The 24,030-nt window shown below is 45.5% G+C and overlaps 1 protein-coding gene across 1 annotated transcript in view; it reads left to right on the top strand.

Annotated features, from left to right (window-relative positions):
- LOC135391425 (uncharacterized) overlaps nt 1-24,030 on the top strand; it is a 73,706-nt gene that overhangs the window by 39,675 nt on the left and 10,001 nt on the right. Inside the window, exons 10-15 of the mRNA XM_064621677.1 lie at nt 2,199-2,350; nt 6,346-6,478; nt 6,925-7,067; nt 13,453-13,606; nt 15,730-16,081; nt 22,135-22,370. Of these exons, the coding sequence (XP_064477747.1) occupies nt 2,199-2,350; nt 6,346-6,478; nt 6,925-7,067; nt 13,453-13,606; nt 15,730-16,081; nt 22,135-22,370 (1,170 nt within the window). The remainder of the gene's footprint in view (nt 1-2,198; nt 2,351-6,345; nt 6,479-6,924; nt 7,068-13,452; nt 13,607-15,729; nt 16,082-22,134; nt 22,371-24,030) is intronic.

The raw sequence follows: 24,030 nt of genomic DNA, 5'->3' as shown, positions 1-24,030 counted from the left end.
ACATAGTGGACTTTGCCAGAGGTTTCGACCACCTCAGCCGTTAGTGACTCGCACAATAATGATCACCATATACCCTTCCTCGTCTTCCTTCCTCCTCGCTCCTCCTTCGTCGTCATTTTTCACGCCGGGCCCCACTCACGTCACAGAGCTGTATATCGTGTAGCCGTCTGGGGAACATTGTCTTCACTGCCCTTCGGAGCCCGCTGAAACCTTTTATGTACGTAACATAACGTCCTGTCCGCGTGAAGTAATAGTTATGCAAGAGTAGGGCGACGTCAGCTAACGTTTACAGCACCCTCCTGGTATTCTGCAATCGAAGGAGAATGATGCTGTCTCTCATGTCAAGTGCATGAGCAACCGTTATACTACGTGATTGATATTTCTTGAAACACCTCTCCTCGTTTACTGAGCATGTTGAATGTGTGCTGATGAAGCGGATAATGAAAATGTCTGGTCGTCTTACAGTGAATGCCCTTATCACGAACATTCCCGACAAAGAGAGACACAGAAGGCAGAAACTGGGGAACAGGTTGCAGTTTTTGTACAGGCAGAGCGGCTACAGTTTGGTGGCCACTTGTGCAACAATGGCGACCAACAGTAAGATTCCACAGGGGACGAACCCACACCAATCCTTCATTAGTCTCGAGCTTCCAGAATTTCGGCCTCCACTGCACCCATTCCTTTAAGGGGGTCTTTCCAGAGAGATGGCAAGCTGTGATGTATATATTCGTGGATGACTGTTTGGTTTGGTTGAACACGGCTATGACTTGTGCTGAAGTACAGTGTTAAATTTTGCACATCCTTCGTTGTAATTGGATGATGTCCTGACTGATTCATTTTGTGGCGTAGATCGACAAGTGGAAGTACACCGTGCAGAAGACGTGCTAATTCAATACCATCTGCGGTGTAATTAAATGATACCCTATCTGACTCCATTTTTTTATGTAAATCATCACCCTCAAACCATGGTGTAACCTGTGCAGCTTTGTTTCCATAGTGAGTGTATTAAGCATATCAGCCAAAGTAAATGCATAACATGAAAATGTAGTGCATTGCAGACCAATCTTGTCTCATTATGGTCATTCCAAATTGGTGCCACAAATTTAGTAATGCATTTGAGACATCATATAAATGGAATAATGAACCAAAAGCTCATTTAGGAAGGGGTTGGCATTACGTACGTAAAAGCTAATACCCCAACCACACGCCTGAACCCTCCGCACTCATGTTCCGCATGTCCGCATGTTCGTGACCCAGGTATTCACTGGACGCAGTCTGGCGAGAGCTTGGCACAACACTCACTGGAGTTTCAAATGAAAAGAAACAAACAACAAATTAACAAAGAAACAAATGTGTTCCTTTCTAAGAGCAAACAGATACTGTATACATTGTTTGTCTTGCGAGCGTCCGTAAATTCGAGAGCCCCGCTCGCCTTCGCGTCAAAACGAATGGTGAGGTCTCCATTGTGATACTCAGAGGTGAGGAACTGCTTGGACTGCCAACTCACAATCAAAATAACGGCTGTGTGTCTTACCGGTCTTGGTATGAGGAGAAATTAAGACTCAGCGTACTCGGCATTCATATTACACGAGAATGCTACACATTTTACACCGGCTACACCTGTCGACGTTCTCAGTATTTTGGTCCTGGGGTAGATCCAGATTCTTATTATTGGGGGTGGGTTCGGCGGTTTTTTCGTCGAAGCTCCTATAGTAGGGGAAGGGAGAGGTGGCAATCTAATACATACACTAACGATCTGGGGGCGATCGCCCAACTACCCCGTTGGATACGCCACTCTTTTGGCCTCTCTGTCGATACGCGGAGCCCCACCCGCAACCCCCGGGTTAGATCATCATTCTCGCGATCACCACACCACACCTCATCGCACATTGATCATCCGTCCAAATAATCCCACGCTCATTATGCAAAACTGACAGTCTTTCCTGCCTTCGGCCACTAGAGATTTGAATGATCTCCCTTCCATAAACTAGGATTTCAAATTTTTCACATTGCAAAAGTGCCATCACTAGCTATGTTGTTTGTAGAATGTCGTGTTTCCCTTTGATGTCATAACGGGTATTAAATTATTTATAAGGTCACACTCTGTGACACCCTGTTAACGGCCTCGACGGTATTGTGAAAAAGTTAATAATTTAAAATAAACTATAACCGAGAATATTATAACGGAAACTTTGCAGGGTGCTGAACGAATACAATGCATGTCATAAGAAAGCTGTCAACGAATCCGGTTGTCTGTGGAAGTCGTCTGTTTTAGACACTGTGCAATATCTCATGGAAATGCAAACAAAGGACATCGACCTAAACTGCGAAGCTACTTCGCCGGTGTACGGTAAGCTACTTTTTCACTAGATGCACTGGAGCTGCAATACGAGCGGTACTACGCCCTTCGTTGACACAGTCGGCGGTAACACGGAATCTATAAAGTTTATTGTGACGTTTTCTCGAAATACCGAATTTTCAATATGAAAAAAATAAGGAAAACATTCGCATCCGTTTTTCGGCACTTTTCGGCAAATGTCGAAGGTCGGAAACCCTAGTATAGAGTAGTACGCGTAATATATACACTCACTGTTGCTGTGACTCAGTCTACGGTGGCCGTAAGTACAGTTACTAACTACTACTGCTAGTTAGTAAGTAATAATAGTTCGCGGCTTTACGTAGCGAATGAACTATTATCAAATGTATTATCATAATACTTGATGAAAACAGTTGGCAACATAATATTGCGAAAAGATTACATAGACTACAGACTACACCACACGATGTGTTAATTTACGAATAGGGCTAAGGAGTAATAGAGAGCAGCTCTCTAGAGCCTTGCATGCTGCGATGCTTGCACGCATGTACAGCGATTGAGAAACTTGCAATTGTCATTTCATGTTATTCGTACTCATCAAGACCGTTTGATGTAGACCGCGCTCCTCAGATCGTACTCACGTCACCTGTAAGGCAACTGTGAGCCGGTGCGAACGGAGACGATTGCAATGCGTAATACGAAGTCCTGTGCCCGGGTAGTTGATGTACACAACGTTTTACACAAACATATAGGGATAAAATAGTCGCTACCATGTGGCAGCGGGTAACGCGCTTATCGATGCTATATATATATATATATATATTTTTTTTTTCCTGATATTCTAAATCGGAGGGAACAAGGGTCGGTTTAGTTTGGCTCGCGAAAAAAGACAGACGTTGATCCCAACAGGTAGTGTCGGAATGCCGGAAGTGTTGTTGAAATGTGAGGTAGCGCCAGGATCAAATATATATCCGTATTTATCATCCGCAGTGTGTCAAAATGTTGTGTCAAAGACCATGAAACAGTTTCGCCTGTGATAATTTCACTTTCACATACGTTAGAATTTCTTTCAAGTTGGGAAGAAATCCTACGCATGTTCATTCGGGTGAAGCCCTTTCTTTTATTTATTATTTTTTTTTTGTTCTTGTTCTCGTGTCTTGTTTACTTTTCAGTGGAAAAACAGACAAACATATTGCGATACATTAATACTTCATACGCTAAATTTCCGGAATGCGTAAGCTCTCAGATTTCGCATTCGGCTAATATGTCGAGCAAAGAAATTCAAGCTGACAAACAGACGTCCGCCACGCGAAGCTAGTGCAGGCCAGCCCGGATTGGTAGACAGGTATCAAGGGGCACTGATGGAAGATGTGACGCGTCCACGACAGATTGTAAATTACTATCCAAATGCTTCGAAAAAGTCGCGGCAGCTCCTTGTGTGACCCCAAGGAATGGTCAGTACAATGGTCAGCGGATACGGAGCACGTATTGGTGGACGGACATGAACGCGTGAAGGACTGTGTTGTTTGTCAGTCTGCTGATAAGGCTGCGAAAGTATTTCCGGCACAATTGCATCCGGTGCCACTACCTGAGAGGCCTTGGCAGATCTTGGCGATAGAGATTCTGGGTCCGTTTGAGTGCACGACGCCCAGCTGTAGGTTTGTCATATCGTTGATGGAGTATCATAGTCGCTGGCCCGAGTTCGCATTTGTGTGAACTGTGACGTCGGAAGCGGTCATAAGGTTCCTTCAGCAAGTGGTTAGCCGCAAGGATCTGTCAGAACTACTTTCGGATCATGGACCCCAGTTTGAGGCATTAATCTTCCAACAATTTATGAGTGATTGGGAGGTTAAACATCTGTTTTCATCAACCTATTATGCGCGGGCTAGCGGCCTGATTGAACGATTTAACTGGGTGAAGGACCAAGCGCAAGACAGTGCCTGAAGTAGTGCAACAAGGTCGTCGGGTGTTCCGATGCACACTCCATGCTACAACGGGGTGTGCTCCGACGGTTTTATTGCGTCAAAGGATGCCGCATACGATGTTGCATGCGACCGGCATTCCGGTGCCTTCAGTCCCAGCTGGAGCAGATAATCTTCATCAAGTGCGTACTCGTTAAGAGCACATGAAGCAGTACACAGATGCTCGCCGAGGTGAAAGAATTCCACGGTTTGGACGTGGAGACTATGTACGTATGAGCCTCAAGGGGAAAGGAAAAAGAATGTCCCGGTTTTCAAAGCAATTGATGGTGTTGATAAGATGTGGCAGCAATTCATTTTTGCTACAGAATCGATGGATATGGTATGTATTATCCGCGATGTGTTTCTACGGGGACGGACAGTTCGTCGCAGTGGTCAGTGCCAGTCGTCGATCGCGAAACCGTCGGTTCATTCAACAGTCGACAGACCGTTCCGTCATGGCGGGTTCTTGCTGATCAGGAAACCCATGAACTGCTTAGTGAAGGCATGGTGACCGGAACTGAACAGGAGCCTTTGCCTCCTCTCACCGAAGGAGCACAAGAGCAATCGGTCGTCAGAGCCTGCTCCAGAGGAGCGGAGACGGGTAGGCCTCGCAGAAACCGATATTCTCCAACATATATTCAGGAGTATGTTTTGCGTTAGGAGGAAACTTAGGAGGCTTTGATGGATTTTTGTATTGATTGTATCATTTTTCGGTACTCTGATTGACTAACTAATCGTGCTAATAACTGTGAAGAGGGAAGAGATTTCGTATGTGTGTGACGTATTTTACTGATAATCTGTTGCGCACGTGTGTTGTTTAGGCCTTATGTCGCTAGACGGCATTGACAAGCTTTTAAAAACAGTGGTACAGGAAATAGAGGTTGTTGTTGCTCGGATCTTGTTTGGTACCTGCCTCGTCCCTCAGTGCCGTCAGGATAGGACAGTGTGGCTTACGTTGTAGTGCTCTTGGACGCAACAACCGTGCATCATCGACGATTCGACGACCGCTGCCCACTACAGAGCATTGCATTGTAGTTGCTTGGGTTGTCACTAGATGGCACCGGAGTCGCTTCGGGGTTGTAGCATCGGAGTCCGCAAATTTTGCCTGGGGCGCCAACCTTTAAGGTTACATTGCTAAAACAGCACTTCTTTAACAGCGTAACTGTTTTGTGTGTGTATTATCCGAGTTACAAGATTTCAGGACAACAACGACAACAGTTTTATTTTCAGTTGACGAATGGGGAGTTTCATCGCCATGAGCGATAATCTACATCACCGCTGGAGGTGATGCGGGGAATGAAATAACGAGCCCCTTCATGTGGGTTTACCATTCACTGTACACTACCTGTAAGGTATTATTGGACGTTTGAGATAACCCTAGGTCCTCAGGTAGGCGAGAACCCAGGACCTTTACGGCAATACATTCAGCTCTGGGGTTACCCCAGGAACAAATTTTCAATCCTGAGACATATGGAGTGATTGGGTCTTGTGAGCACTTCCTCAGATTATTTACGTATCACCCTTCGACCTTTGTTATCACCCCCAGAATATGGTGAAGCGATGCCAGGTTCCTAGCGTAATGCCGGAAAATCTTAAACCACATAAAATTTTACGGTGCACCACATGGTTTCTTCTGGTATGCCTAGAACATCTTACGGTAGCCAAAGACGTCTTGAGGTTACCTCACGGAGTCTTGTGGTAAACCTAGGCCGTCTTAAGGTAATTCGAGGAGTTGCTGGGCTTACTTCAACTGAGCCCCATAATTTCTCGAGCAACCTCAAGGTTTTCTGAGGTTACCTCAACACCTGAGGTTTCAGTAGGGGTTCCAACAGATAATGCCGCCTGCAACCAGACGTCAGGAGCACATATTTAGTGTCGATACCTATTTTTCAGCAAACGAATGTATACTGTAGAACACAGGATTAGGTGACAAGCAAGGTGGTCTTGATGGAGGCATCATATTCTTTGAGCCCCGTGTGTGTGTCTCTTCTATTGCTACGTTAGGCTGCGATGGTTAGAAGTCCTGAAACTTGTTAACACTTGGTTATTGGTACGTGGTTATTTTAGATTCCGGAGTCATGGCGGTCAAGTGCATAAAAAATATCGCCATCAAGAACACATTTTTGTGTGCAATGACGTTCGAACACCTCGTCGAAGACCTGCAACTCAAGCGTCAAGCTACGGCGGCGAACGTTTGCAAGTGAGTGGTTTCGCAAAAAGGATGATACAATGAGGTAAGGTGTTGGTAGAGCAAGAACGGCTGAGCTGCCCCGGCCCATGTACACCTGTTCGAAGAAATGTTCACTGCTACGCATAATTTCGCGCCAGTAGAGCCTATTTGCAGATATAGACACTACACATAGTCTCAGGCTGCTGATGTACGGTCTAATAGATAAATGGTTTACTGAGAAAACCAAACAAGATAACCTTGGCAATATCTCACCCAAGTTTTTCTTGGGAACAAAACGACAGCGCTGGGCGGAGTTGATGCCCGCATTTTTTAGGCAGGTAGCAGACATAGAAATGCATGTAACACATACATTTGCACACAATCCCCCGTTAAACATTATCAGTTCATAATACGTATTGGTATTGCATCAAGTCTGAAACACTTAGCGATGCCGACCGGGAGTTGACCTCTTGCAGGTACCTAGAGGAGCTGAACAGGTGCACGGAAATGGTGATGAAAACTACTGGATGCGGCAGAGACGAAGAAATTTCAGACCACGTCACGCCAATCCTAAGCACGTTGACGCACAGTTATAGCAAGGCTTGCAGGAACATTTCTAGTGAGTATTTTACGCGCATATACTGAACCCTGTCTTGTTGCAACCAGGAGGCAAAGACATTTGCTCTTAAACCTACTTCTATAAGCCCAAACGGTAAAAGAAACATAATAGTAATAATAATATTAATAATAATAATATTTTTATTAGTGCCGAAGAAGGGCCGCTAAGGCCATGGTGTTGGCCCACACAATACACATAACTCAGAGTGGATACAATACAGTCATAAACGCACAAATAATTATGTGCAGACATATAAATAATACATATACAGTGGGATACTAACAGAGGTACATTACAAACATAACAGGCATACGTACATACATATTGCAGACAAATATACCACGCAGTACACGCGATGATACATCAGCAACAAAATACATAACACGCATACGTACTTACATATTTACAGAAAAGTATAGCACGCAGTACACGCAATGAAATATCAACAAACAAAACTACAATGCATAGATTACGCGCAGCACATAAGTTATAAGATGGAATGGGACGATATACAGTACAAAACAAAGGAAATATCACGATTGAAAATTCACTGATGAAGGAAATAAATAACGTCGCGTTTAAGGGATGCGCTGGAGGCGTGGAAAATATCACATGTGGGGGGAAGCGAGTTCAGAAGAATTTGGCATCGGTTAATTGGATCGCTGGGCGTTGCGACCGAAGCGTTTAACGTAGAAGACTGGTGGATTACGAAAAGCCGCGCGAGGAATACAAAAGTTTAGGAGGCTCAGCAGGAGTGGGGAGTCAACACGGGCATGGACACATTTGCACAGAAATAGGGCGTCGGCGATAGAGCTACGTGTGGCCAGTGGGTGAAGGTGAAAATATTGCAATAGTGTGTTACAGTCATATAGTAACTTTTTCCGTAAAAAGCCATTGTGTATGATATGGAGCGCTCGTTTTTGTACAGCCTCGAGACGCTTTGTATCAGTACCTGAAAGTCCGTTCCAAGCAACAGAGGCATATTCAAGCCTGGGAAGAACATAGGACTTGTAAAATTAGTAAAGTAAACCAGGACAGCAGGAGTCTCAAACTCCTTGCATGTATATGACAGGAGGCCCAGCGTGAGAAGAGCGGAAGAACGAACCGCTGTGACATGTTCATGGAATAGCAGCTTGGCATCAAAAATAACAACTAAATCTCGGATACTGTCAACACGACATATTTCAATGTCGGAGAAGTATCGAAACACAGAGATATTTGTCTTGCGTGTGAACGAGACAACCTCCGTCTTTGCGCTGTTAATTTTGGGACTGTTAGCACTGCACCATGACAGTATATTGGATACATCTGCCTGTAGCTGTAAGCAGTCGGAAACCGAAGAAATCACTTTGATTAATTTGAAATCATCCGCATACTGAAGTAGAGTAGAATGTTTGAGGCAGGATGACATGTCATTATACGTCGTCATAATACGTATCATACATGTCATACAATACATGTCATAATACGTTGCGAACGTTCCTGTAACTTTTCCTTTTTCGATTAGTGTATATACAGGGTGTCCACGCTAAGTGTGAACAGATTTTTTAAAAATATATCAATCAATTTTTCTGAGATGGAATCAATTGCAATATAGCATACGCTGAAGGGCACTCCCTAGGGGGCATTAACAGACTCCTAAGGCAATGTCTTAACTAACTTTCAATAATTAACTTTTTAATTATAAAAGCTACGAAGTCGCTCCAATGAGAACATCTGATCTCTTCGGTCACCAGATACCAAAGCCGTTTTCAGAACAAAAATCCGTTCGATAGATCGTCCGCAAAAAATTCGTGAAGGAACACCATTTTTTTTTCTTTATTTTATTCATTGCGCATCTCTAGAGACGTGTCTTTCCTTCGCCGCCAATACGAGAGGATGAAAGAGCACACTATCGCCTCTTGCGTCCTGGAAAAAGATCAAAAGAAAACAGAAAATGTAGCCCAAGATAAGGGCAGTCGCGATAGGGTCGCCCGATAGATTTGCGTTTTTGTTTTGTTTCCGCAAGTTGAAGCTAATCTTCGGCTCATGAGGCGGCACTGTGCTCTTTCACTCTTTCACACTGGGGGGTAAAAGAAAGCCGCTTCTTTGAAGATGCGCAGTAAACCAAATAAAGAAAAAAATGGCGTTCCTTCACGAATTTTTTGCGGACTATCTACCGAACGGATTTTTGTTGTGAAAACGGTTTTGGTATCTGGTGACCGAAGAGATCAGATGTTCTCATTGGAGCAACTTCGTAGCTGTTATAATTAAAAAGTTAATTATTGAAAGTTAAGTAAGACATTGCCTTAGGAGTCTGTTAATGCCCCGCTAGGGAGTGCCCTTCAGAATATGCTATATTGCAATTGATTTCATCTCGGAAAAAATGATTGATATATTTTTAAAAAATCTGTTTACACTTCGCGTGGACACCCTGTATAATATGCATTTGGTACGATTAAGAAACAGCAGTACCCTCGCGTGTGGTGTACGTAAGGTCTGTGCGAGGCCACCTCGTGGGATGCAAAACAACACCTATTGGAGAAGAACACAGCTTCGCCGCGCTAACATCGAATCAGACTTGTGCCCGTTACCCGAAAAAAGTAATTGATTACCGTTACCGTTACTTGTACGGAAAAAGTAACTGATTACCGTTACCAATTACTGGACTCCAAATGTAATTGAGTAACGAGTAGAAAAGTAACGCGCTACTCCGGTCGTTACTCTGCATTCACGCAAATTATACCCGTCTTTGTGTGCCTCAGAGGGGGGGAAAGAAAGAAAGAAATCGTTCAACAGCAGAACAACTGAAATACAACCAAAAACAAAAACGCGCAGGACAAGTAGATCTGAACGTCTACTGTATTTATCGCCTGGGAAGACGTTGACCCGATTGTGGAAGAGCATTGCGTGGATCTTCGCATGACTCACTACACCTCCAAAGCTACCACAATGGTACCACCACACTGGTGTAGTAAGAGATTACGGAGAGAGACCCCGAAATTCCATAACCTTATTACAATGACCTCCGCTTCGTATAGTAGAACGGTCCAAAAAAGGTTCACTGCACGAGGGTTTTGACTTGGGGCAGACATCTGAAAGATGAGTTAATCTCTACCGGAAAAGTAATCAATTACTGAGTAATCGATTACTCAGAAAAGTAATTGATTATTCGAAAAATTACTTTGACAGTAAAGTAACTGATTACTCTAAAAATCACTCATAAAAGTAATTGATTACAAGTAACGCAATTACTAGTAACGCGTTACGCACAAGTCTGCATAGAATAATAAATAAAAAGATCCTACTTTGACGAGAATTTGGGATGCCTCATAGCGACAGGCGGTACTCTAATGATGAGTCTGAGAGCGAGGTTCCACGTCCTCTATCGTGAAAAGCATCTACATTGGCTGTGTACGACGACGTGGAGGAGAGAAGAAATCTCACAATCATGTATCGTACAGCTGAAGTAATCACGTGAAAGCCTGTGTACGGGCACAGCTACAGGGACAGGACGAACAGACGACTGAAACAAGCAAAAGTAGAATCTTCAGAAGGCAGGTTATATGCTGAGCAGCGTGACTGGGGCAAAAAAGAGCACGAATGGGAGGACGAAAATCGATTGAAAATGCCAACCAACGCACGACAGAAGGGAACCGCGTCAAGTGAAAGTCATAGGGCGTCGAAATGTCTGAAAGGTCGCAGAAGGCCTCTGTAGTTTTGATGAATAGACAGCGAGGCGGCACTTAAGACTGGTTCACACTGCTGCGTGTACGTTAGAAGCGGAACATGTCTTCCCCCCAGAGGGAGCGGAGCTGGGAGGACCGCTTAGTCCAGAACAACCATCCGACGGGTCGTCCGGCAGGGACCACCGTCCAGGCGACTCGTCGATTTAGCATCGGACGAGATGGGCTCGGCGAGCAGCGGGAGCGCCTAGAGTGCCCATCAAGCGAGTAGTGGTTCCCATAATGTCGGGTGTTGCCTGGCAGCAAACTTTCATCGAGGAGGCAGGGAAATGAGAATGCGGTAATGAGGAGACTTCCGCCGTGAGGGCCTGAACAGGAAACAGGCTCCCTGAAGATTATAGCAGATGACTGCGAAGCAGAATTCACATAAATGCCTACTAGGCAATGACCGCAATAGTGGTTATTACGTACGTTGCCTACGGGGACGCAAACTGTAGCGACTGGAAGCAAGTCCGGGAGGAGCCTTCTGATCCTGAAATAAGCTGCTGTGAAAGAGGTCGTCAGCAAGGGTAATAACCTTCCCGTCTTTCTGCTGTAGGATAGCCTACCCCCATTATATAAACTTTTTGTTGCTTTCTCTCGTCGGTAGAACACTGATAAAGAAAAATATCACGGTCCATGGTATAATTGATACTGGAACTGCTGCAGAGTTTAATCGAAAAGCGTGGCTCGCATGACAGTGGCACAAAGGCAAATATAAATAACGCATATGTCTGCAACACAACATATGATAACTATGTACATCAAATGTAGAGGAGGTGGTGTTCCTCTGTATGAGACCCGACCGGCTATGATGGTATGCCACGGAGAGGCGATGACAGTTGCCTATACCCGCGGGCGCGCCAGTAGAACTGTGGAGCGGGTGCTCCAGGCGTATGTCTATCATCATCGTTGTCCATGGTCCGCCATATCTGTAATGAATTGTCAGAGCAACACGACCTTATCACTGTCAGCCCTTCAGAGCGCAGTCCGCTGTTGCCAAGGTCGACACACTTTCCGTACCAGCGACTGTCTAGGCCCCAAAGGGAACTTCTTCCTGAGTCTGTCTCGTGAAATCAATATGCCGTCCCGACTCGACAGCGAGTGACCCAGAGCGAGAGCCGCCGATATTTCGAACAGAGATTATTCTTTTGCTGGGCTTTCTCTATTCGAAATATCGACAGCTGTGGTCCTGCGAAACTTCCCTTCACACTTCCTTACCCGTTCGCTAGATTTCTACCCGGATATGTTGTACAGTACCCCATTGTACGGTTTAGTACTTGATAGACGAAAGAAACAGATGACACAGTGCTTAAAAACAAACAGCGGGTGGGATGTCAGAGTGACATTGCACTCAAATCTCCCATAGCTCATTGGTGGAACCACGTCGGCGTAGTCGGAATCGTGCACTAAGATGAGGTCCATATCGCTAAAACACTTCGAATGACGCTCCGTAGCCCATTTCACAAAACGGCCAGGAAGTCGGAGTGGGAAAGCCGTGTTATGTGTTGAATTTGAGCATACAAAAATGACGACAAAGAGTTTCGGCAAGCGCGCGTTAGTGGAACGTTTGTAATTGCGTTGGAACGATTAAAAAAGAACAGTTGTTCCTAAGTATGCTCTAGACTTGCTTATGGTATAGAACACTGGCGCGACGATGGCATTCCGAGTCTATGTCTAGACAGGACGGACATTCAGCACCGCCATCGTGGTATACAAGCGACAGCTTTCGTTCCACAGCTTCGAAGCAGATGAGTGAAAGATTCGTCACGTGGACGCATCATGTTTCACAGCGTTTGGGAAGCATGCCGGAGTTTTATGGAAAGATTGACGACATGCGGTGGCGTGTTGAGAGGTTCCAAACCTTTGTGAATATAAATAAAGTGCCGGACGCGAAGAAAATGAACCTGTTTCTAAACGTTGTTGGAGGTCAGGCCAATGAGCAGCATCGGAAAATTTTGATTTCTCAGAGCCCCATCGACGAAACTTTCGAAGAAGTACGGAAGTTGCTCCAGGCTCATTTCAGTCCGGCTTAGTCAGTGATCGCTGAACGCTGCAAATTTAATAGGCGCGTACAGCAAGGAGAAAGCATGAAGAATTTTCTAATACAGCTGAAGCATCTGGCATGCTTTTGCGAGTTCAAGATGTTTTTAAATGACGCCCTAAGGGACCGACTGGTGGCGTGGCTACGCGACCAGGTGACTCAACGGGCACTTTTTGCAACAGAAGGACTTACGTTTGGAGGGGCGTGCAAAATAGCGATCGAGAAAGAACTTGCTGCGCGACAGACTAAAGAACTGCACACTGCAGAGGCTCAATCTGCTGAAGTAAGAAACACAAGGGGGCAAAAGCATGCGGCTGTGAGACAAAAGGAGAACACCACAAGGAAAACCAGCATGTATATTGGTTTCCCCTCAATGTCGAATGACTTTTCACATTTTGTAACCGTGCTTCCCTTCTGTTGCGTGCATTACATGATATACTTGTGATTTATCTGAATCCCCGTCTGGAGTAACCACATGATGGACACATTTTTCTTTTCTTGGCCCAAAATTTGCAACTGCCCAGTCTTTCCACATGTTCTGCATTTTGTGTTACGATAAAATGCGTTTCGCGTTATTGCCCCTTACTACAACGGAAGTATGCGCTCTAAATATCTCTGCACAATTGCAATTTTTCAGAGGGCTTCAGGATATCACTTTCAAAGATGAAGCCTCCAAGTGCTTGTGATCGTCAGAGTGTGCTGAAGAAGTTATTCAAATGCGGCCTCACCTTGAGCAACGGTCTGAACGACATGGAACATCGAAGTGCTGGGGGCAAGCACCTCAAATGCAGGTGAGCACCACAGCCCCACAGTTGATGCCGTTTCTGTTGTCATTAAGCGGCAAGGCAGATGATGACGCGTCTATTGGTAAAAGGAATAAAAGGGGAACGACACGCAAGCGATAGGAAATTGATCCCGCTCATTCATGGAACAAGGGATAACGTTTTCGCAGGGAGTGTGATATTTATTTCCGAATAATCCGTGGTTTGTGCTTCGCGACACAAATATGATCGTGAGCGCCGTCACAGTGACCGGTCTGTGGATTAGTTTTGCTGAACTGGGAGCTTCTTGACGGTTCTTGAAAGCTCTGCACACGGCTCATCTTACTTAACGTCCCTCGAGGAAGGTGGCATATCCAAGGAACTCCTGCCGCGTTATCATTGCGCTCCTCGGCCGTGGTCCGCAATACTGGGATCAAAAGGCGGACACGATTCTGATTGATCCACCGATATGGGTGTTTATGTTTATGTGGCGCTCCTTTCCAATATCTAGGAGTTTTAAGTGTTGTATCCGCGTTCAACCTTGTAGAGGAGTTGGTATTCCTGTACATGAGTCCTGACCGGTGATGATGGAATGTCCCAGCGGGCAGATGGTCGTAGCCTCACGCTAGGATGCTGTCAGTAGAACTGACTAGTAGCCTGTGACAGCTGGGGCATGGTCGTCATTGGTGGCCACCACAGTACTCTGCACTCAGACGCGGAGCGGGTAGAGAGACGCGAGAGAGGCATGGCGCGGGAATGAGCGGTCACTTGGAGGTCGCTGATGGGCTACGAGTACCGGAAGGTCGAGGAGGGTGGTGAAGGCCGGCAGGGCGTGTGCAGTGAGGGCGACGTGAGCCGAAGCTACGAGTGTGTTCAAGAGTTGCCGAGCTGACGCGTCGTCGGGGTGACACATGAGCGGCTTGTCGATGCGGTAAGGGAGCGCGTTGCTCCACCAGGTGCCGCTGGTAGATCCAGGGAGTATCATCACGATATACATGGAGGCCTGGCGAAGCGTGAGGGACCACGGCGTACCGCGACCGGTACGGGGCGTCAGAGCCGAAGAGCGAGAGGATAGTGGTCTCTTATTACCAGCCTCCGGTGGAACGACGTGCTCGGGGACTCACGAGTTGTGCCGTAGCACAATCGACTGCTGTCTGCACTAGGTTTGGTGGTGGTGGTGGTGATGAGGTGGGCCAAATTGTTGCATAATGTTGGCCGTGGCTCTCGAAATTTGGGATGGTAAGAGACCGAATTACACCCAACATGGTGTTCTTCGTTTGGGTCACCAAATGTAGAGGAGGTGGTGTTCCTCTACATGAGTCCTGACCGGCGATGATGGAATGTAACAGCGTGCAGATGTGCGTGGCCTCACGCTAGAACAGTGCCGGTAGAACTGAGGAGTCATAGCACGTGACACCAGGGGCACATCGTCGTCATCATCGGTGGCCAGCACACGCGTATCAACTTTGCAGCTCCAGTAAGAAGTATTCAAACTCCACTACTTGGTAATCGAAGGGTGTGGGCTCGAATCCAACAAACTGTGTCTTTTCTCCAACTGTCATGATTCAACCGTAAGCCCGTTTATCTAAAAAACTACATTATCGCTATCCTCAAAGGATGCCTATTGATATGTTTGCGTGCAGTTTTTCTCTTAAATATTTCTCAGCTCCACCTGCAGGATTTGAACCCATGCATACAGTACACCACGAACAAAATCACATCACATCATCAGGGGTCACGTGCAATGCTCCTCTCGTTGACTGGCAAGAGAACCACCAAGTCCATAGAGTTTTTGGTCGGCAACCAAATCGGAGCAAGTCGGATTCGTCGTGGTCGATGGTGTCGGCAGACTCGGACCGACTGCAAAGTTGGTTATACGTAGTTGGTGCGTAAAGTTATTCCTCGATAGGAACGTTATGCCTGCGGCAGCATTACTCAAACTTCGGCTCACAGTAATATCCCTTGGGTAGGTGGTCGTAAACCGACCGCTGTGGTGTCGCTGTGACCATAGCTCGTGACGGAAAGCAGGGTATAATCGCCACCGTCAACTTAGTCTGTAGTGTCATCTTCAGTAGTGCCATATGATTTATCTCGCACAAGATATCGCTTGCATTGCAGCTGTCCTCCTTAATGACACATTTCTTATTCGCAAGACTGCTTCTTCACTACGAGGCCTGTATCGCCAACGCTACACAGGGCACAGACTGCCACCGTGATCTAGAAATGTGGGCGCAGATCGTCTCTTTTTCCAAAATAATCCGGGAGGACTACTCGAAAGTATGCCCCAGCCAAACGTATGGTAACATTCCGGTGCAGAAAGGATTGGTGAAAGACGACGAGGATGATGACTTATTGGACAGCGATACTCTATGGGATAACATGAGGCAGCACGTGGACCGTCAAAAGGGACGAGGAAAGGGAGCTCTTAGGAATACTGCACAGGAACGATATTCATTCAGCGGTGTGCGGAGGGAAGTTGATGACGCCGAGGACTTCGTTTACCAGGTAAATCGGATTCTCACAACAATAGACGATTTCTCTTAATAACTGGCACCGTCGTCGCCTCCAACTTTGCCACATTCAATTTTCGTAAAATAGCATGTGCACGCATGTGCAATGCATGTGCAAAGGTAAGGGTTCAGTGTCGCTTTGTCTCACACTATCCATCGCATGATTCTTTTGAATACGCGAAGAAGCTTGTGTAACACATTGTAAGGCCCCTGATATACCCGTGCGAAATGGTGCCCATTACGCCAAAGTGACTGTACACCAGAAGAAATAGAAAAGCGCCGACAGAAAGGTACCAATCAAGCAATACTGGGCAGTGATTGAAAGTATTAGAAGGAGCAAGGGAAGCATCACATCAGTACATTTATCAATGTGTGTTCTCTTAAGTAGGTTACAAGTCGTGTACTTTGTAGTGTACTTGATGTACTTTTCTCTAGTATTTTCCTGTTATGTACTACGGCAACCAGCAGCAATGGAAATGAAGTCAATATCAACAAACAAAGAAATGATTCACAGCCAATATATTCTATTCTTCAATAGTCAAAATTTGGAATTCCAATTATACGTACACGCTAGGACCCGCGACAGACAGCGTGGTGTTCCTCTACACAGTTCATTATATTTGAATAATCTTTCGCACATTTGTCGTCGTACATTATTACTTGTACTTGCTCAAGCTTACAAGGGACACAAAACAGTCCTACAAAGGAAGGAGCGCAGATGGCTGCCTTTGCAGCTGAGCAGAGGCTAATGATCCAGGGTCAGGTAAAGAACAGCTTTTTTTAATATTATTTTTCACCCGTCAAAATGAGTCGTGTTGAGCCGCTACATTTACATAATATGCATAACCTTCTTAACCTTCAGTCCTTTCTTAAAACCAGGACGTTTTCTTGGCCGATTTAGGAAGTTAAGCGGTCGATAGAGAACTGCCAGAAGACCGGAGTAGATCGGCGATTGAGAGATTGTACTTAAAAAGTAAGAAGGTACTTTTAAATAAGCGCGAGAAATCATTTTTTTGTTCGACATATACACCGAGGAGCGCAGGCATTCGTAGGAAGGTATCCAGTCTCTGTCTCTTTCATAAGGTCTTCCACAACACAATCTTAAGCACAGACTTTTTAAGAAATGCGGCGTTTATCTCTGCACGACTGGATCACGACTACAAGGTTGAACTAACACATGCCCGTAACATTACCTCGTAACATTGGCTGTGCTTCATAATCCTTTAGAATTCAAAAAAGCAGTCACCGCACTCATCATAGGGGACAATTTAAGCACAGTGTGTAGCTGAAGTCTGTACCTTTTGTGTCTTTGTAAATTTTTATTTATATAACCCATGTTAACCCATATAGTATGTACATAATGTGTTCTTATATGTGCTGTGTCCGCCGTCCGTTATGTAGTGCCCAAGGGCCTTTAACGTACCACGAAAAAAATAAATAAAAAGAAAGGAAGAACAAGGAAACTCCAGCGTCACCGGACCTACGCATGCTTCTTCTCCTCGGTCGTGTTCCGCTTCCTTAGCCCCAAGCAAATCGATGGGTCGAAAACTGTTCCTCCTTAGAGCAAATGTCTCGCTCCTGCTCCACGCCTTCAACAACATTCAACGCCTGACCTGATTTGCCAATGGACCAATTTTGGCCCTTTCCTTAGCGAAACTTTCACTGCTTTCTGCCAAAGAATGTGCCCTAAATGTAATTTCCTGGGCCTTTCACGAGCCTTACAAAACTAGTCGATTTACGGCACTCGCCAAAGGGAGAGCAGTTTGTCTTTCCGCATTTTCTTCACTCCACACATGGAATGACGCATACGTTGGCGCATCGCCAGAATAGATGGATTGAGCGACTTGAAATTGGCAAATCTGTTGCATCAGCGACGCGTGTGTGTGTGTGAGAACACTTGGCGCGGCAGTGCCTACATATCTAGTAAACTTTGTTCTGAAGCACACTCAAGATCTGTGCAGTTCACGTCAGAAACGGAGGCAAAACCTTCTTTTGGCGAAACGGAATAAGCTTGTTGTTGGAAACTTGAGTATCCTATTGGAAAAACATCTTGAGGTTACCCCAGAAATCCTCAGTTACTCAGTTACCTTCCTCAGGTTCCCTCAGAACTGCTTGAGGTTCTCCTGGGGCTACCCCAAGAAAATCTGAGGCTCTGCCTCAGGACCTCAGACCACCTTTTCGGTCCTTTGAGGAACCCTCAAGCAATTTTGAGGTTGAATCTCAGAACCCCAGACCTGGCTGTGGTTTTTAGGGCTCCTCCTCAAGACTTCGGACCAGACCGTAGCCCTCCTAGGGTTACTTCAGCGCATCTTTAGTGTCAACATAGGGCCTCACACCTTGAGACACCTTACAACTTTGGGCATTTCTCAGGGGCCCTTTTCGTTGAAGAGGTTCGCAAGGCTTTTGGAGTACAACTTAGTTTGGTGACTTAAGTTAATCACGTTAACTTCATTAAATAGGTAACGTTAACTAACCCTACACCAAAACGTTACATGAAATTTCGGGTCATCCACATAGGAAGGCATAAATTCATCTATATTCTGTTAAAAATTAAAGCTCTGTTAGCACAGTAGGCGTAAACAAGTTGTACCCCAATACGGATGTTATACAAAAATCACAATGAAAGAATTGCTAAAAAGCAAGTGAGCTATAGCCATTATGTAACAGCAAAACTATAAAACACTGGAGCTTTCAATTATTGGATACAAACGTTCATGCAGTGGACTGTATTTCGTCAGGTACAAAAGTAACAGCATTGGAGTTACAAATATATATACACTCCGATGGCACATACGTGAACATATGTAAAGGGAGAATGTAAAATACAAATTAATCGAGGGATGACATGTACCACGTGGCTGCAAAGGGGCTGTCACAAACCCGCAGGTACAGTGCATGGGACATGGAAAAAATGCAGAGACCGGACATTATACCTCCATTAATTTGTATTCTTTACTCTCTCCCTTTTCGTCTGCTCACGTGTGTTCCATCCGAGTGTATAGAAGGCGTTTCGTTTTACCTGCAACAAATTTTCATTTAAAGGGGAGTTGCCCTAAGACGCTTTGACTTTTGTCAATGGATTAGTCGACAGGGTTGTTACTACGAAACCGCATTTCTTTCTTAGTTAGGGCCCTAATTAACGGATGTTTTAATCAACTTTTTAGGGACTTTAGGGAGCACATTGCAATTGTGATATTAAAGGCTGATGTCCACATGTGATCGAGGCACTGATGAAGCACATAACAGTCACAGCGCGCGTACGGAGCAAAATATTTGATCGCTGCCGTCTTCTGTAAACCGGAAGTGGTGGGCAAAAGAGCGTCAACGACGTTGACGTCTCCGCCCTCACTTAACGTCACTGGGAAACGTCATACACGATGTAGAAAACCCTTATCGCGATACGTTTCTCGATCTTTGTTTTGTATTCCTTTTTTTTGTTTCTTTTCTTCCTGCACGTACTCTGAGTCGCTCGCCGTACCACTTTCATTCTGCTGGGCACAGCTCTCACCCTTCCCCGGTACGAATGTAGTGTAGATGCGCGAAACTTCTTGCAAGCAAAAAATGAAACATACCGCGAAAAGGGTTTGCCAAAATTCGTGTGACGCCCCTCTACGACGTTAAGTGAGGGCGGAGACATCGACACCACTGTCGCTCCACAGATGACGGAAGTGAAATTCTTAAGTTTGTAGCGCGCGCTCTGATTACTGTTGTACTTCACCGGCGGTTCGAGCGAATCATGTGGAGATCACGCTATAATATCGCAAATGCGCTGTGCTCCCCAAAGTCAATAATTAAAAAGTTGACTAAAATATCTTTGTTAATTAGTCGCTTGATTGAGGAAACCGCTTTCTTAGTAGCAGCCCCGTCGACTAATCCAACTACAAAAGTAAAAGCGTAAGGCAACTAGGCAACTCCCGTTTTATGAAAAAAAAATATTGCAGCTAAACAGAAACATCCTGTATATATCTGTAACGCTGTTTTCTTTTTTTTTTTTTGTACCTGACGAAATGTAGCCCACTGCATGAAAGCTTTTTGTTACGTTTGCTAAGTGGATCTTCGTTCTTTGGCAGTCACTAGCCATTATGTACAAGAAAGAGCAAGGGATAGCACGAAGCTGCATACAAAGAATGAGATGTTTCATTACGGCTTCCCAAAAACACCAGTGACAGACGGGTGTCGCAACATTACCCTGTAAATTTTAAGCAACTTTTGTACACGCGCTACACACTAAGAAGATCGCGCCTGTGAGAGAGCAGCAGCAGCACAAGCTGTAGTATGCTTGCGTGTGCAGGGCTGTCGCTGCTTGCTACTTCGGCCTCGCAACCGGTAAACGTGAAATTCACTTTCACGAAGTGGGGTTGATGAAACACACCAGAACTTCGTAAATAATACGGACAACTACTTCGGTAAACTCAGTGAAGTCTACCAGAGTACGAGTGGCGTTTAATACTCGTTCGCCTTCAACGCATCGAGCATCAACATGACAGCCTAGAAGCAGAAACGTCAAAATCCAAACAGAGCGACAACACCGATACGTCCGCCATGTTGGAGTTTAGATGCGCCACCTGCAGGTCATGCAAAACGCGAATATAGGCAGGAACCGCACACCGAGTGTGGCTCATTCGACTGCTCTCGTAGCACGCTCTTCACATTCCTCCTCACACCTCTTCGCTTTCGCCGTAAACTCCCCCTCTACTTTCCTTCTCACACTTTCCCGTACTTTCTTCCTTTGCTTCTGTCCTCGTTCGCTCTGCCGGTTACAACCAGTGTTGTACATATCGCCGTTACAAGTAACGCCGTTACTGTAATCGATACCGATCGGAGTGCGTATCGCGATACTTTTTAAAATTGGTATCGGAAGAGTATTTCCGTTACAAATTTATGGTAACGCGATCTCCGTATCGTTACCGATACCGATACTTTTTAGTGCCCCACCCTTTCTTCACCGACGACATTTCTCACTCTTGTTTATTGTCAATGGTTCGCCTATAGCCCTCGACAAGAAGCCTGTGGACATGTCCAAGTGCTCCGTAACCGGAATTATAGAATTACTATACCAAACACATGTTCACTGCTTTTCTTAGAAACTGGAGAAAATAACCACAACAAAAGAGTTGAGGTCAACGAACAGAGGTCAAGTCATTGACAGTACGCTCTGGATTCCACTGCTTAGCTGCCGTGTCGCACTGAGTCACGCTCACATATACTGTGGTATTGTTAACTTCGGATAGGATTCCTTGGTAATCGGACTCCAGGGTGTGTGGGCCTGACACTAACGTAATTGTCATACTGGTCTCTGCCAACTGCCGGAGAGACCACGGCCTGAAAGGATGGCAGAAGACGAGTTCCAGAACGAGCTATTGATAAAAGTCTGTTGAACAAGAGATAAACTGATGTTCTGAGGCATCTTTCATCGTTGATAAAAGTCTGCTGTCTTTTTACTGCAAAACTGTTTACGTAAGCGATACAGTATTTCTATGTTGCATCATCTTCGTGTTTCAAACAAAAGTATCGGGCAAAGTATCGCGTTACTTTTTTTAGTAACGGTAGCGGTATTCGTTACTTTAAAAAAGAAGCATCGTTATCGGTATTTCGATACTTTTTACTCAAGTAACGAGTATCGGTATCGCGATACCATATTTCGGTAACGGGTACAACACTGGTTACAACGCCGACACCGCTGAACCCAGGAACAAGCGTATAGGAACTCCGCTCTAAAACAGAACCCTCTGATGTCAGGGAGCGATATACACTTAACCCGTGTTTGTTCTCATAGGTATCTGATAACTGAGAAGCACTCCGGAGGTGGAATACCTGTGCGGCGATATCACAGGCGAATCAATTTCTGTATTTGTAGATACAATAATTTTATAGCGTCAGTACCCTACTACTGTAAAATTTTGAACGCAGATTCACATTGATGCAACTAAGCGTGTTTCGCATTTATCCTGCACAGCTTGAGCAGGCTGCCACGACCACTTCAAGAGGCATGCTCGTCATGTAGTGGAAAGGGGGAAATGACATTGTTATTTTTTGTTTCATTCCTAGCGTGGTGGATTTGCCTCAAACAGATCGTCACCGAACGAGATGGAGCTCAGTGATTTTTTGAACCCGGGTGCAATCAAGAGTACAACCAAAGGACCACGGCTACATGGACAGAAGGTACTCATTGGGAAAGAATACCTGGACGATTCAGACGATGCTTTATCATCCGATGACCTTAACACGGACCAAGATTATGATGAGGGTTTCTCCAAGTCCTCAATTCGAAGGGGACGGAACTGGTACGTTCTTTTAACCTGTACTAGTGGAAACTTTACAGGCGCTACGCATACCGATCTCAAATTATTTTTGGAACAGTTACGAATGTACAACTTTGCTCGTGCAAAAAGCTGCAACGAGATTCACTACACAGGGCAGTTCCATAACTGTCAAAAAGTTTCTTACAACCACGGTCCCTTGATTGCTTACTGGTCACGCAGCTTCCCCGTAACTCTATGGGAGAGTTTCGCCCAGGGATCGGAGTGCACGCATGGCAGCGCTGTCATCTGTGTGCGGGAGAGAAACTCCCCCGTCTGGCATTGCAAGTGCATGTGTTTCTGCTGTCAGCGCGCGAAAACCGTGTGCTAACAGCATGCCACAAACGTACTGTGTTACGAAGTGTCGCTCGTCATACTCGGGAGGAGAGAAGGTGTCGATGTTTACGCTTCCTACGGACCCTGTCAAGCGTGAGAGGAGGAAACGCGCCATTCCTCGCATTGAAGATAGCAGCTTCACCTTCGACTCTGCTCACACACGAGTTTGCGAGAAGCACTTCGACAGGACCGATGTCGTGTAGCACGACGAATTCATCATCAACGGTGAGAAAGTGCTGCAGAAACGTGATAGACCAAAGCTTCGAGATGATGCGGTGCCGCGCATATTCGACGGCTGCCCGTCGTACCGAAGCACGCTCAAACCACGAAGCAATCGGGTTAAGCCCGATTTCTCCCCGATTTCCAGTCACTGTGAAATTCTCAAGTGACGGTTTCCACTGAAGACAAACAAAGGTTGCCACGTGTAACACGTGTAAGAATGAGTCGCTTACGTTCCCAGCAACACACCCATAAGTGTGTCACCACTGGCATTCGGGGACTAGCGCCTGGTAGGCCACAGAAAAACAAAAAAAAAAAAAAACAAAAGACTTAATGGACAAGAGGAGAAACAAATGCACCCGAAGACACAATTATTCCCTAACTTCTCCCCGAATTAGATATTTAAAAATAGCGCCCGTCTTTACCCTCTGTATCTGAGAAAAGCATTTAGCCCGAAAAAGTCCCTCCCTAGGTATAAGGGGGCATGATTTGTTAAGCAGTCACTTGTCAGGCATATGGAATTTCAAGGAAAGCTGCAAGGAAATGCACTTTGAGCTTCATTGGCCCAGTGTATGTTGAGTGATGCAATAAACACAGCGAGTTTACATTGTTCTTGCCAGCTCGTTGCCTGTGTCCATCTCTGTCTGTCTTCGGGTTCTCTCATTATTTGTTCTCTTTCACCAACCCAGAAGTAGAATCCCAGTGGGATCACATATTCTACGCCCATATACGTGTGATGCCCCCCCCCCCGCCCACACACACACACACCCATGCCCGGGCGCCGTCATTCGCGCCGTAACGGTTGCTGTTTAACTATGAAAGAGTCCCTTATGCTCTAAATAGAATAACTAACATCTTATCATCTGCCATAATGGAAATAAACGGCGGAATTTTAGGTTGAATGTTGCGAAAACACGCCACTCGCGACAGTACATCGATGACACTCCACTGGATCGACAGCAGTTTTGAGCAAAAAACGAAGCCGAACAAAAACGATTATTAACATCAGAGTTGCTGCAGCATGGCAGCAGGTCGCCACAACAGACCAGATTTTTGTTGCAAGCCGAAAAAAGCGCAAAAACGGTCCGGA

Source organism: Ornithodoros turicata, chromosome 4 (assembly GCF_037126465.1).
Source record: "Ornithodoros turicata isolate Travis chromosome 4, ASM3712646v1, whole genome shotgun sequence".
Taxonomy (NCBI): domain Eukaryota; kingdom Metazoa; phylum Arthropoda; class Arachnida; order Ixodida; family Argasidae; genus Ornithodoros; species Ornithodoros turicata.
Note: the sequence above shows the minus strand (reverse complement) of the source record. Positions and strands in the feature narration are given on the sequence as shown.